This window comes from Nilaparvata lugens, chromosome 8 (assembly GCF_014356525.2).
Source record: "Nilaparvata lugens isolate BPH chromosome 8, ASM1435652v1, whole genome shotgun sequence".
Taxonomy (NCBI): domain Eukaryota; kingdom Metazoa; phylum Arthropoda; class Insecta; order Hemiptera; family Delphacidae; genus Nilaparvata; species Nilaparvata lugens.
Window position 1 is genome coordinate 29,027,962 of NC_052511.1, and position 15,173 is coordinate 29,043,134.

A 15,173-nucleotide genomic window follows, 5' to 3' on the forward strand; every position below is an offset into this window, starting at 1 on the left:
CAATACAAAATAATACGGAAACTTGTTACAGAAGCTAATACTCTATCTTGTTGCTTTACGTTATTTTCGATAGGACTTCCCGATTCTTGTAGCGAACTTGAGCATTATTAGCTGTATTTAAAAAAAACAAAAACAAGAGTTTTTAAACTCAGTTAGTTTTGAAGAATTCTTCCATCAAAAAGCTTTTTATTATTAGAATCAGCAGATGAATAATGAAAATGAAGATAAATTATTGGAATTATCGAAAAATGGTGTACTTAATTATAAGAATCAAGTTCTATTCTCCCCATGAAAGCAGCACTGAACTGGTTGAGATGGAAAAGATAATTGATGAAAAGAGAAGTGAAGAAAAGAAAATGAAGATCATATTGATGAATGATTTTTCATCGTCCCAAACACAATACAATGTTCAATAATAATTCCATTTACTCAATTTTGTAGAGTGGGATTCGCAAAAATTTGTGAAATTGTGATATGATCCGTGCAGAATCATTAGTTTTGAACCGATTTTTAAGATATCTGGAAACTGATGAGAGAAAAGTGTCGTATCACAAATTTGAAAGTATTGCTTCATCGAATGAATGTATAACTTATTAAAATGGCATGATTGGTGAGAAGAATCAAGATAATTATATTTTATTGATAATAGCTGAGTTCTCAATTCAATCACAAAAATGATAATCGATGTTCTCCTAGGAAACCCCAACGTTTAACACACCACTCCATGAGTTTGTTTTCCTGTATCATTTTAAAAAGTTTCATGAAGCTGAAATGACAATAGTATTTGTAGTACATCATCTTTATCCACCATCAATGAGGTCGTCAGAGTCAGAGAGAATTAATTGGAATCTTCTTTCACTTTCAAGAAAGACCTTCTCAGCTTTGATCCACATTGATAGAAACTCGATATTTTTCCTGGTGGCTACGAACTGTACTGAGAATTTCCCCTTTCGAGAAAAAGGTAATTAGATCTTAGCTGCATTACTGGCGACTTAGTTATCAGCTTGAAAGCCTTTTCGAGTAGAAAAGAAGAAGGAGCAGAAGAGCAATCGCTGAACTAAAGGATAGATGAGACTGAGAATCTTGCGAGAAAAGACTTAAATAGAATTAGGGAATCGATCGATACAAATAGAGTTTCGTGGACGCAGAAGTGACTCCATTACCGATGTGACTGATTGAACTTTAAAAATGTTGATCAGATTTTTCAATATCTTAGGCAAAATGAGGAGGCTGCTTGCAACTTGAATGCAAAATGAAAAAACTGAATTTTCATTGGTCTTTTTCAACAGATTTTATTTGAACCTCAGTACAATATTGCGGTACGATTCTTCAGTAATATTCCTGCCTTGATTGTTTGATTGATTCGCCTATCAGGAAATCAAAGCTAAATCTTTCAGTTGAAGTTAAACTCTCCAATATATATGAAAAGGAAAGAGAAACAGATCATATTATCATATGATCAATACAGCTTGCACGTCTCAAATTCCTGTATGAATTTGGAAACCATTGGAACTATATTGTGATGCCATATTATCAATAGTAAATTGGAGTCTAGAACACTAATTCATCAAACTAATCAAAGAAGGAAAAATATAATAGAGTTTCGCCTGTTACACATTTTTTAGCGCATAATTCTCTCTTTTTTCCATTCCTTACCCATTTTTCTCTTTTCAACTCCTCTTTAGTCCTTTATTTTCACCGTCTACCTGCCTCTTATATGGGAAATCATAGTAGACGAGGTAACTTTCCTCCTTTCATTATCTTCAGCTCACCTCATCATGAAGCTTAGATGTTTTTGTATAAATGTCATCTTGTTATTGTTCTTTTATTTTGTGTTTTATCAAGAAATTAAACTGGAATCAACCTTCTGTAAAGTGATTTCAATATTTTCATTAAAGCCTTTGTGATATTGTGGATAGATCATCATGATTGTAATTTAATTCGTGTATGAAAGTCTTTATTCATATTCTGTTTGATTATGTTGCAGGTATCGAGATCAACAAATTGCTGTTCTCTCCCAGATTGACTCTGCATTGAACTCTGCAACGAAATACTGGACTGTGAACTTCTAGTGGTTGAAACCCAGATTATAAATTAGATACCCAATCGGTTCTCCCGGTCATTAGTGATAATAAATGATGATACGACCGATACTAGAGAGTACGGATTCAAACTCATATATCATTTCAGGGGATAATTATACTCAAAATAAAACGAGTTCCATAATAGTGTCCATATTGGACTTGTTCCAATGCTCAATTTCACCTGAAATTTGTCTGAAATCATAAATATCTAGAAGCAATATCATTTCCTTGCATTTTACATTCAATCTCTATCAATTCTGAGTAGAAATGTGTCCAAAGTTGAGTGGAACGTTGGAGTGATTCAGTGATTAGCTCAACTCTCTTATAGACGTGATGCAGTTATCAATCTTATTACTGTGGCTTGCCACCTTCTATGGAGTATTCTACTGCCGGTGTATACTGTGCGCTACCTACTTAGGTAAGTGCTGGATATATTACGTATTTGTTTTGCATGTACAAATAATGCCATTTTTCTCGTTTCTATCAAGATTGGAGAACTGCAAATATACTAATAATCTTAAACATGAATTCCAAGATCAACGATTCTATGATACTCAAGGTGATAATTATTATGGTGTGCTCAGATATACGCGCCGCGAACATGAGCAATTCACTTTTAATCAGCTGACTATATCTGTATTTTTACAGAAACGGTAGGATACAGATATATACTGTCCACCGCTCGTAACTTGGCTTCTGAGGCACAAAGTAGAAGTTCTACCATCTCTGCCATCTCAACTTAATGCCAACCTGACAAAATTATTAATTTAGTTGCCAGTAGTCAACAACTGTTTTGAAGAGGTACTCTCCCTAGGTTATTGACCGAGCGGAGTGAGGTCTAAGATTCAAGTCGACGGTTTGGCATTTCTCTTAATGTTTAAATGTTTAAGTGTTTAAATGTTTAAATGTTTAAATATTTAAATGTTTAAATGTTTAAATGTTTAAATGTTTAAATGTTCAAATGTTTAAATGTTTAAATGTTTAAATGTTTAAATGTTTAAATGTTCAAATGTTTAAATGTTTAAATGTTTAAATGTTAAATGTTTAAATGTTTAAATGTTTAAATGTTAAATGTTTAAATGTTTAAATGTTTAAATGTTTAAATGTTTAAATGTTTAAATGTTTAAATGTTTAAATGTTTAAATGTTTAATGTTTAAATGTTTAAATGTTTAAATGTTCAAATGTTTTAATGTTTAAATGTTTAAATGTTTAAATGTTCAAATGTTTAAATGTTTAAATGTTTAAATGTTTAAATGTTTAAATGTTTAAATGTTTAAATGTTTAAATGTTTAAATGTTTGAATGTTTAAATGTTATTATATTCTTCAATTTTTTTATAAATTTTGGAATTTAGAATTCTCAATTTGTTTCATTTTTACTTTTCTCATAAGTATTCGAAATCTTTGTATTTTTCATTTTTGAATTAGGTGGTATTTTTGTTGTTTGTATTATTTATTATTGCATAAGTTCATATTATTTTTATCATTATTTTCTTTTTTCATTTGAATCTGTACAATTTTTATTATTAAGGAGACATATTTGGGGGAACCTGTAGTTTCCATTGTGAATAAATAAATAAATAAATGAACTATTGATTGCGTGCAATAACGCATGCAATAATTGATAACTTAAATAACATAGCATTGTCACTCGAACTTTCTCTGCTTTGAACTCGGGCTGTCCTGTTGACAGTATGTCTACATATCTATGTTGAAGGAGATTAACTTTTGATGTTAGCATTTTCGATACACAAACCCCAACAGCCATTAGCCGTTTTCACACCGATATCTCGCCGACGCGACATACAGACAGGATTTACTCTGATGAACAGTATAAGAGGACGCTGCGGTTTATAACTGCGCGAGGTCTACTGTTCACAGAACTACTAGTAGTACTCATTGAAGTTCTCCATACTGCAGAGGATATTGATTGAAATTCTCTTCTCTCTTATTATATTGGAGTTTCTACATATAAACTGCTGTAGCATATTGAATTGGTAATGGGAACTGGTATATTATGAGTTTAGAAAATAGAGAAACCCATGAATCGGCTTGAAAATTCAATGCTACAAAATTGGCAACCAAATTATATCACGATTCTACATACTCTATCATTTTGATAATTGTTTATTCATAATGTTGAACGCGCGTTATTCAATCTCAGATATTCCAGGATATTATTATATGATTATACTGGATTTGATTCAACTGTAACTATCCAGCAAAATTTTATAACAACAATTTCCTTAATCCATTTAAACTGCTCTCATTGGAAAGTTGTTGAAATTTGGAACTCACATGATGTGTTGAACCAGGAACAATTTAAATTCTGAATAGGACCCATAAGTGAATGAACAGCGTAAGCTGGATAGAGGTTTTTGATTCAAAAGACTCCAAAATGCTGGGTACAAGTTTGCTAAGCGACGGCAGCGCCAGGCTTTAAAGATCTCAACTCCATCACACCCAACGGTTTATTCACATTTTAGTAGTGAAAAGCGTGTTTAAACGTCGCTGTTGGGTGGAGGTGGTGAGAAACGTGTAGACGAATCTTTCTGAATGAAGATATCCGAGGTTAGACGTCTTCTTCTAATATGTGGGACGTTTTCTTCTACTATAAGCAGAGAGAAATCGGTTTGGAGGAGCTTCAAACCATCAATGTGCTTCACTCTCACACAGGGATATTGGAAAATCCTCTGTTGAATGGGAGAAACAGAGAAAACGAGGGAGATATCGGGGTCGGATGAGAGAGAAAGTGAGAGTGAGATTGGTGAGGTGAAGGATGGGAAAAGAAACTGTTAAGATATTAGAGGAAAAAGTGAGACAGGGAATAACAGTGTGAATGAATAAAAAGTGAATAGGAGAGGAATTATGGTATAATGAGACAAGATTTCAGCATGATATATGAGAGAAGAGTGAGATAGAAAATGACAAGTATATTGTGAGAGTATTAATAGGGTAGAGGAAGAAAGCAAGACATGTGGAAAGAATGAATGAGGAAGTTACTAGTTTTCAAGAAAGAGACTGTGAAAAGCTGATGGTTTGAAATGGAATAATGGAGATGACGAGAAGGTATAAATAATACAGTGACGAAGAAGATATGATAAAAAGCAGAAAAAAGGGAGTAACATTTTGTGAATAGATTGGACAGATAATGAGAGAGTGAAGTTCTTCAAATGAATAAACGTGGTGTGAGGGATGACGTAAGTGGGGGCTGATGAGAGAGTTAAAGGAAGACTAGAGAAGAGGATTGAAAGAAAGAAGGAGAAAGAAACGTGAGTGAGAGAGAAACATGAGTGAGAGAGATGAGACGGAGTGACAACGGAAGATGAACCGTTTCCGCGATAAGGTCCATTCCCGGAAATCTTATTTGAAGCTGAAAACCCGACTCAACAATGATAAGAGAGAAAACTACACCAGGGTAATATCAATATCCGATGTCCATTCGAATATAATCTCTTATCGTATTAAGATCACGATCATTCCACGAAGCATTCCCATCAAGAGACGACGTACTTTGATTTTAGGGCTGGGCTGGAATATTCAGTCGGTTGAAATTTATTGTAATAAGATTTGAGAATGAGTAGGATGTAACGAGTTGTGAGATATGTGTATGTGTAGAGTATCATGCATAGACTTGTGTGAATTGGACTCACCTTTTCGCAGTTTGTATGTAGTCTTGTTGTCATCTAAGTTTGTGAATGCAACCACAGTGACAAGGCTGTCAAGCTACCGCTCCAGCTCTCACACCGGCTAGAAGTTGGTGTTCTATCTTGAGTAGGTAGTATAAGCTGATGTAGGGGTCAGTTGCTATAAAACTATTAAACGCGCGCTGCAAGAATACCTTCAAAAAAGAAGATCAATGATTAATTATGGGCCATTAATGTCCAATTAAGAGAATACAATAATAAGAAATTCAATTCTCTTAGTTATTGTCCTAGACTGGAAAAAATTGATTTATTGTAATATTCTTCAAAACTCATTGTGTACTAGTGAAGGTTGTAAAGTAATAACCATAACAATCATGTCTTCATGCTCTTCCCAGATTACTCATCTTGAGAAGATAATACGATTTTTCTAACATGAGTACAATACATTTGAATAGATTGATTGATCTATTTAGATTATATAATATATAATTTCTCAAGTATCTAAAATAATGTGAGATTCTTGTGTAAAAGTGTCAGTTCAAGAATCTTTGCTAAAAGAACGTCAGCAAATTAATGAACTTCAATTATTCAATTACTCTAAGGGTGAATAAATAAATAATAAGAGTTCACAGATATCCTCTCACAACTTCTTCTCAAGTCACATTTCAAGTTCTAAGATACTGCTAGGCTAATGTAACCAAGATTATTCAAATACTTAATTAGTGATGCACAATGCACATGACGAATTGCAGAACCAACATCATTATAATATTTCAAAATTATTTATACAGACATTTTTTCTCAGCCGGGGTTTCACATGTTGATGATTCCAGCAAACATAATTGAGTCCTAATGCATTCCAGAGGGCTACTCACGCGCTCTCTCTCATTCTCTTTCTCTCTTCCACTCAAGCATTCTTTGTGAGGAGAGCTCTTGAATTTTGTACACTTGGCCATCTCGGTCAAGCATTACTTTCCGTTCTGTCGAGTGAGCATCAACCCCTTTCCTCCTTCTTCTTTCAACAGTATTTATTTTCAAGAGGAAATGATCATTTCACCACTGTGAAGTGGTCTCTCGTCTTCTCAGACTAATAAATTATTTTTCTTTTAATGAATGTTGGGATGCTTTCTCTAATTCCAACCAACTGTAATTTAGATCCTACTTATTATTTTATGTTTGAGAGCTGAGAGGTGTGAGATCGCTCGGGGCATTCTTGTGATTATGAAATTCAATTTTTGAGAGTTATTCAGGCGTCTTTCAAATATTGATCACTTATCATGTCTCCGAAGTGATGGGAAATGGAAAATTATTCTTTCTCATTATGAATGGCTGAGAAAGTATTATACCATGTTCTATTTCCAGTAGAATATCAAAGAGAGAAAAAGAAAATTAAAAATATTCTTAGGTGAAACCACTCTTATTATGCTATACTTTTGTATATGTGTTTGATCATTCCTATCAATAAACTTTATGCTTGAGAAATAATATTATTTGGGGCTTTTACATTTAGTTAAACATTTCAAGGATGAATCTGGAGACTAGATATATTGAAACTCATATGAATATCATTTGCACTGGAAGATGATTTCATTGTTATAGTTGAATCAGGTCGACTGCAGCATGAGAGAAAGCCACATTGTCTAATGTCAATCGTTTTTTGATATTCAATTATTTGATGCAATTGGAGCATAATATTCCAATGCTTTTTGATTTAGGAAATATTTTTATATATAGTATACATTCATTGATTCAAATATGAAATGATCCATAAAAACTATACATTATTGATTTTTGTAATTCTATAGAACAATGAAATTAGAAGAATAATTCAAAACCAAATCATACTTTCTTTTCAAAAACAGGATAAACTGGAGGCTTCAAAATGACTTTCTAACATGAAGAGCCCACACTGATCGCTCAATTGATAGGTTTACTATTGATGTTGTCGTTCACCCAAGTGCGACAACAAAGGGCCTCCATTACTAAAACTAGATAAGCTTGATCAAAGCACCAGCAATTGATTGGATACGCTGATCAACTGATACTTTGGTGTGTACGTAGACTATGGCTGTATGTCATGGCACGGATGATGAACTGCAAGCAGGGCCTAGACTAGGGCATCCTGAGCCAATGTATGGCGCTCAGGCATGTGTATTGTTGTACCTCTATAACACTGATACAAGGGACATAATTTTTGGAAAAAATTTCTCCATTGTACTATTTATTTCTATACATCTTTAAGTACAGTATATTGGGAGATTCCTGAATCATTGAAATGTTCAATCAAAACATATTCGGAAACTGTTCAAATAACATCACATCACAACATCCATCAAAGATTTAACAAGTAAAAAGTTTTGAATAGGAATTACTTCATATATTATTATTATCAAATATATCAATTATTTATCAATAACAGTATGAAGTGAGAATTCATTTGGAGAATTCGATATATTTCTCCATGATATATTCTGTTTACATTACTTTACCTAACAATATTTCGGTTAAGAGTTTTAATTAACAATTATGCTTGACTTCAACTCGTAATGAACTACGAGTTTTAAGGCGTAGCTACTCGTAACTGCTCGTAGTGAATAGTTAAGTAGGCTACAAATATCATGAATCTAGTACAATTTTCCCCATCCAGGACTTTTTTTGTACTTTCAGGAGAAACGTATAAGTCTGAAGAGACAATATTTCGTGCTTTAAACTTGATTTAGTGTTCAAATAACTGATTTGATGTGGAAGAATGTGTAGCTGTAATCAAACAAGGCTAACATTATCATATATAGAGGTTTCTCTATAGACTAAATCAATGCTAAACACCTAGTAAACAGAACTGTCTTTGTCTAGCTCGGCCGGGGCCACAAATCATAAATTGGAATGTTGATGGTTTCGAATTTGCCACAAGCATAATTCAACCAATCAGAGTCATCGAACCACAGAGTGTGGCCGGTCCTTAACTAACCACAGGCTGACGTATTAGATACACCACTCACCACACCTACGTTGGTAAAGTTTATGAGTCTGGGCAAATGCATTCCACTGTTGCTTGCTATGCTTACTATCGATGTCCTTACTATACTGATCATTCGGGAATAGATTAGAATAGATAATCAATATTGATGGATTATTGATTGCAGAATTGAAAAGGTCTTTCAATTCACTTTGTTAAATTGGATTACATACAGTTTGCTAGTACTCATTTATCACTCTGATCAACAAAACTTCAATTCTATTGATAGCAAATTAATGGAGTATACAGGACTATTCATTGTCTTTTTTCGTTAGGATTATTTATGTACCTGAGATCAGGCTTATTTGAAAATGGCCGTTTTTCCATCTACCGATTTCTCGCTGACTCGACCGCCAGAATGTCTTCCGATAGGGTGAGAATCAGCTTTTGGTGAGAGTTAGCAAATTGGAGAACATTCTGGGTGGGAATGTTTGAATAGTTTCATTTGCTGTAATCTTTGATTTGGCTTGCCAGGCCAGGATAGCCTGGCACTCATCAGTCTGTAGCGCTACCTAGTCGCGCTAACCGCACTGTGAAGTAAGTCTGATAGCCTATCTAATAGCATAATGATATGATCGTATTCTATTGTTCACATTAAGATGGAGCTAGCACATATGAACATAAAAATATATGGTATTAAATCATCTAGGCGACTCACGTCACTCCGTGTCACGTCGCGTTGCGTCCCAATAATCTGCGACAAACCTAAAATGTTATGCAAGTGACGTCCAGGCACAACCAACATATTGGAACACACTACAATATCATCACAGTATTCCAAAATAGTTCAATTAAAACTCCTCCACTCACGAACCTATAATCTTCTGATAGAACGTTCCAATGGATAAAGCAACTTTGCACTCTATGGACAAAGTTATCGTTTAAAGTAAGGATCTGCCTGGCTCTATGAACCTACTGAAAGGATCAAAGAGAAATAGGGATAGTGAGTAGTAAGAGCGGAAATCCAATAGTTTGTTTCTGGCGGTTCCTTAACAATCTTATCAGCAGCATTGCTCCGTTATAGGTTGACATTGCACTAATCTCATAGCGCACGTGAAATCTAGCTGGCTTTGCGCAGCCTAATCAACCGATGGCACAAGTCAATTATAATTAGGCCTATTTGATAGGATTGGCAATAATCTCGTTGCGTGACTGTCATGGGTCCAGGCTGTTGATGGCTCGATAACTAATCAAGTTATGATGGAGGAAATGGGCTTCGCCTACTTACAAAGGGATTATTGATACGATGGAATAAGATCTAATTTATTTTTATTTAGGTAGTCAATTCTACTATTTTATTTGAGTAGTGGCCCATTATATTAAGGCTAGAGAACGCTGTACCAAGCCATAATAGTCTTCTGCTAGCTGCGCGACGCGGAATTGGAAATGACATGTATATTTTCAATCATGGGTTGAAAAGAAATTTTGTAGAGCTACATTTTCAATTTTAAACAGTGTGAAATCTTATTCAACCTCATCTAATAAAATAAATATAGAAATTGAAATTTCATATTACTTTGCATCCCATATTGAATAAGAAGCAAAATCGAAGCAGAGAGCTATGAGGATATTACTAGAGACCCCCTAGGTTGGCGAACTTGCTCATGAACTGTTGTATTGATATCTGAAATCTTTCACAAGAGTATGATAATACAGTATTACAGTAGTAGGTTCCATGAGGATCCTATTTCAATAAAAAAAAAAAAATACTTTTTGTCGCTTCAAAGCTTTTGTCCGCCATCTTGGATCCGTCATATGGATTCAACTTCATTTCGAATCCAGCTTCATTTTGAATCCAACTTAATTTTTTCGAATGGGAAAGTGGTCATGTGATACATGATTTCGATACAGAATTTCAAAGGAAAATTAAGGCAATGTCAGCACCACAGGAATGACAGCAGATATACGAATATATATTAAGAAATATTTACTCTCGCAGAGGCATTACTGCATGTGTGCGAGAATGAGTCTAAGGTAGGAATAGGCATATATATATTTCGCAGTACTTGTATAGATTGGTTAAGCTTGTTGACATTTCAATAATAGTGACACTAAGCCCCCCCCCCACCAAGAAATAAACTAAATTTCTCCCCCCTATCCCTATGCCACCCCCTAGAAACCAAAGAAACCCCTTCACGCCCACCCATAAGTAACGTTCACCCATCCAAACCCAACAAACAGACGAAGAAACAGATCACCCATAAAGGCGTGGAAAACGCCAACACCCGCACATAAACACACACACACACACAAACACACACACACACACACCACACACACAACACACACACACACCACACACACACACCTCAAAAAGAGAGAATCAGGAGATTCAGAAAAATAGCCAGTATAATGAATAAAATTTGTAATAGTGACCAGTGATAGAATGTGTAAAGTCTTATGATTTTATTAGTTTTTTAGCTCATTTCAATCCAGCCCTAGAATCTAAATTCTGAAGTAATCAATCTTTCACAACTCTCACCTCTACCGATACCCCGAATCCACCTTCTAATTGCTATTTTGAATGCAGATATTTTATAGTAATGAAGTCTGTTACAGCTATAGGTAAGTTTTTTAACAGAACATGGACTATGTAGTATGAATTAGTAGTGAAGATGGTATTATTTATCCTTGGCATTTGGATATTATTATGTATTACTCTCCTTGTTGTATAATTATGAGTGATAGTATTGAATATGTCAGAATAGTTTTTGAATGTGTATGTTGCCAAAGTTCTAATGTATAATTGCCTGACATCAAGCACCTCCATCTCCGCGAAAACCACCTCAGTTGAGTAGTCCCAACGCCTTCCAAGTGCAGCCTTTAGAATCAGTTTTTGTGTAATGAATAGAGGACTCAAAATAGATCTGAATCCTCCTCCATAAGCTAGGGTTCCTCCTCCAATAATTGATTGAACAAATGCGTAATAAATTGTTAGGATTTCGTTCTTGTTCAAATATTCTCCAAGTTTCCTAAAAACATAAATCATTTTTCTTAGTCTGCTGTTCTGAAGAGCAACATGTGCAGACCAGTTGAATGTATTATCAATAATCACACCTGGATATTTATAAGAGTCTACCCTTGCAATTGACTCACAGTTACAAGAGGAATTGTTAATGTTACCACATGTATGCAGTTTGACCCCTTCAACTGAGGTGTCGCTAGCATCTCTCAGAGAGACCGGCATGAACTTTGTCTTGCTGACATTGAGTGTCAGTAAATTATGGTCAAACCATGTTTTTAATGATGCCAAATCTCTCTTTGCCCTATTCAGTACGGATTCCCAGTCAGGCCCCCTAACCAGAACAGCAGCGTCATCTGCAAAGATATAGATCCTGCTATTTAAGTTCAATCTTGCAAGGTTATTTACATAAATCAAGAATAATAATGGACCTAGGGTTCTTCCTTGAATTACCCCATATGCTACTTGTTTCAGCTGGCTATTTCCTCCATTTATAACAGTAAACTGTTTACGGTTACTGAAATACGATTTAAACCAATTGAATGAGTCTCTCTCTATCCCAATCAGTTCCATTTTCTTGAGCAACTTTTCCCTATCCACAGAATCGAATGCCTTGGTCAGATCCAAGAATATCAATGCACATTTTCCATTAGTTCCCAAGGCAAAATTCACATCTCTGTTTATAGTGAAGAGGGCATCTGAAATATATTTTTTTTCTAAAACCATATTGAGAATTAGTTAATAATCTATTACTCTCAAGGTATGTTGTTAATTGGTCTTTTATAACTTTTTCAAGAATTTTGGAAAATACGCTAAGTAGGCTGATTGGACGAAAGTTTGAACTCTTAGTTATGTCTCCTAATTTGAACAATGGAATCACCTTTGCAATTTTGAGGGCGTCAGGAAACTCGCCCGAAGCGATGCTCAAGTTGATGATACGATGAAGTGGATCAGATAGGCTTTGAGAGTGGGATTTCAGGATAGCAGCAGAAATACAATCATACCCAGGAGCCGAACCGCCTCGCAGGGAATGTTCACATAAGTAAGCAACTCTGTCTTGTCGATAGTGTGTAGGATCAATCTGGAGTCTACTGCATATTCTGAGTCATTTACTACCGCGGTGGGCCCATAGGGTTTATTTTATCAGCTAAGTTACTTCCCACATTGGAAAAATATTCATTGAATTCTTCAGCTACATGCATTCTTTTGTCCCCCGGATATGTCTTTCTTGCCGTGTACTGGTCCAGTGGAAAGGGGTCTTTGTTTTTTCTTTTACCAGACAATTCATTCACAGTCTGCCAGAATAGTTTTGGATTATTTTTAGAATCGAAAATTTTTGTTTTGTAGTAGTGGGTCTTGGTTCTCCGTATCAATGAATTCAGTTTATTTCTGTAATTGATATAATAGTTTTCAAGTTGTTGATTGAAGGGCTGGTTCCTAAGCTGTTTACTTATATTGTCCCGTTTTCTAATTGAACGTATTAAACCTTCCGTCATCCAGGGCTTCAGTTTTACCTCCCTATTGCTGAATTTAGATTTTCTATAAAGTTTCTTAAAATGGAGAAGAAAATGTTACAGGATGAATTTAATTCTTGTTCATTAGTAACAGCCCTCCAATTACAATTGCTTATAAATTCATGTGAAGATTTTTTGTCAATGTATTCTCCGTATTTTTGTACTAAATTGATTATTATTGGTTTCGAAATCTCTAGTCCAATACTGTAATGGTCAGTCACATCCGTCTTTACAACCGCTGTTTTCAGGCAATTATAGTTGTCGTGTCTGATAAAAACATGGTCTATACGTGATTTACTGTTCCCTTGCACCCTAGTATATTCATCAATACCGCTCATAAATCCATTTTCAAACATCATGTCTAGATATCTTTGAGTTTTATTATCTGTCTGCAATATGTTAGCGTTACTGTCACCCACAAGAACACAAGTTTTATTCTTATTGATATTCATGTAATGAATATCATAGGGAAGAACGATGGAGAGAGATGTGTTGGAAAATATGGATACGGCGACAGGAACGAACGTGGAGAGCGACTGGTTGAATATGTTGAAGGCAAAAACATGTTTATAATGAACTCATTTTTCCAGAAAAATGAAGAAAGAAAATGGACTTGGGTGAGCCCAGACGGTGCAACAAGGAATGAAATAGATTTTTTTATCGTGGATAAGAAGTGTATTGTTCAGGATGTGGATACAGAAGACAAAATAAATACCGGAAGTGATCATAGACCTGTAAGAATTGAGTTAAAAGTAAAAGAAAACCGAAGAAGATATCAGGAAAAAAGATTCACAAGACTAAGTACAGACGTTTTGAAAAGTTTAGCGTTTGAGGAGAAACTACAAATGAACTTGATTGAAGAAACGATTGATGAATTCGATGATTTAGAGATGCTTACAAAGAAATTGACAAACGCTCTTAGAAAAACAAGACAAATGCTAGGCAAAGAAAAAGAGAACAAGAAAAGGAAACTACCAAGGGAAATAAGTAAATTACTGGAGAAAAGAAGGAAATTGAAACGATTTGGAAGAGAAAAGATTGAATTCAGCGAAACCTCAAAGCTTATAAGGAGAAAATGGAACGAATGGACAAACAGGAGGAAAATATCCGATTTAGAAGAGACTATCAAGCTCGGCAATAGCATCAAGCAATTCAATAGGCTACAGCAACTTGGTAGAAACACGATGATCGCTATGAAGAATGAAGGTGGAATCGAAGTGAGAGGAATATTAGGAATATTAGGAGTAAGGAATATTAGGAATCATCTGTGATTATTATCAGAAGCTCTACCATGCCGATGGATGTGAAGAGGACGTTTTTGGTTCAGGAAGTGAAGAACAGCAGAGGAACGAAGATGAAGAATACCCGCCTATTATGGAAATCGAGGTGAAGCGAGCAGTTGATCGCCTAAAGGAAGGGAAAGCAGGCGGCCCGGATGGAATCACCAACGAACACCTGAAAGCAGGCGGAAATGCTGTCATCGAAATATTGACAAAGCTATACAATATATGTCTCAGGTGCGCCAGAAATCCAGAAATATGGTTAAAAACCAGCCTGATACTGCTTTTCAAGAAAGGTGATAGGAAGGAAATTAAGAACTATAGGCCGATAAGTCTTCTATCCAGTATATATAAAGTATTTATATCGGTTATAACGCATCGGATAGACAATTACCTGACTGAATCAACTTCTGTCGATCAAACTGGCTTCAAGGAGATTTTCTCAACCCTGGACAACATACTTGTATTGCTGGAGCTGATAAGGAACTCGAAAGACTATAAATTCCCTCTGGTTCTGCTATATATAGATTTTGAAAAAGCGTTCGACAGTGTCACAACAAAATCCGTATTAGAAACACTCTCTGGACTTGGTATAAGTGGGAAATATCTAGATTTATTCAAGTTCATCTATGACAGAATGAAAATCGAGTTTAAATTGAGAGGAAAAGGAA

At 35.0% G+C, this 15,173-nt stretch overlaps 1 protein-coding gene across 1 annotated transcript in view; it reads left to right on the top strand.

Moving 5' to 3' along the window:
* Positions 1-15,173, top strand: part of LOC111043695 (alkaline phosphatase) — a 356,072-nt gene that overhangs the window by 89,939 nt on the left and 250,960 nt on the right. Inside the window, exon 2 of the mRNA XM_039434462.1 lies at positions 1,988-2,502. Within this exon, the coding sequence (XP_039290396.1) occupies positions 2,418-2,502 (85 nt within the window). The 5' untranslated portion in view covers positions 1,988-2,417. The remainder of the gene's footprint in view (positions 1-1,987; positions 2,503-15,173) is intronic.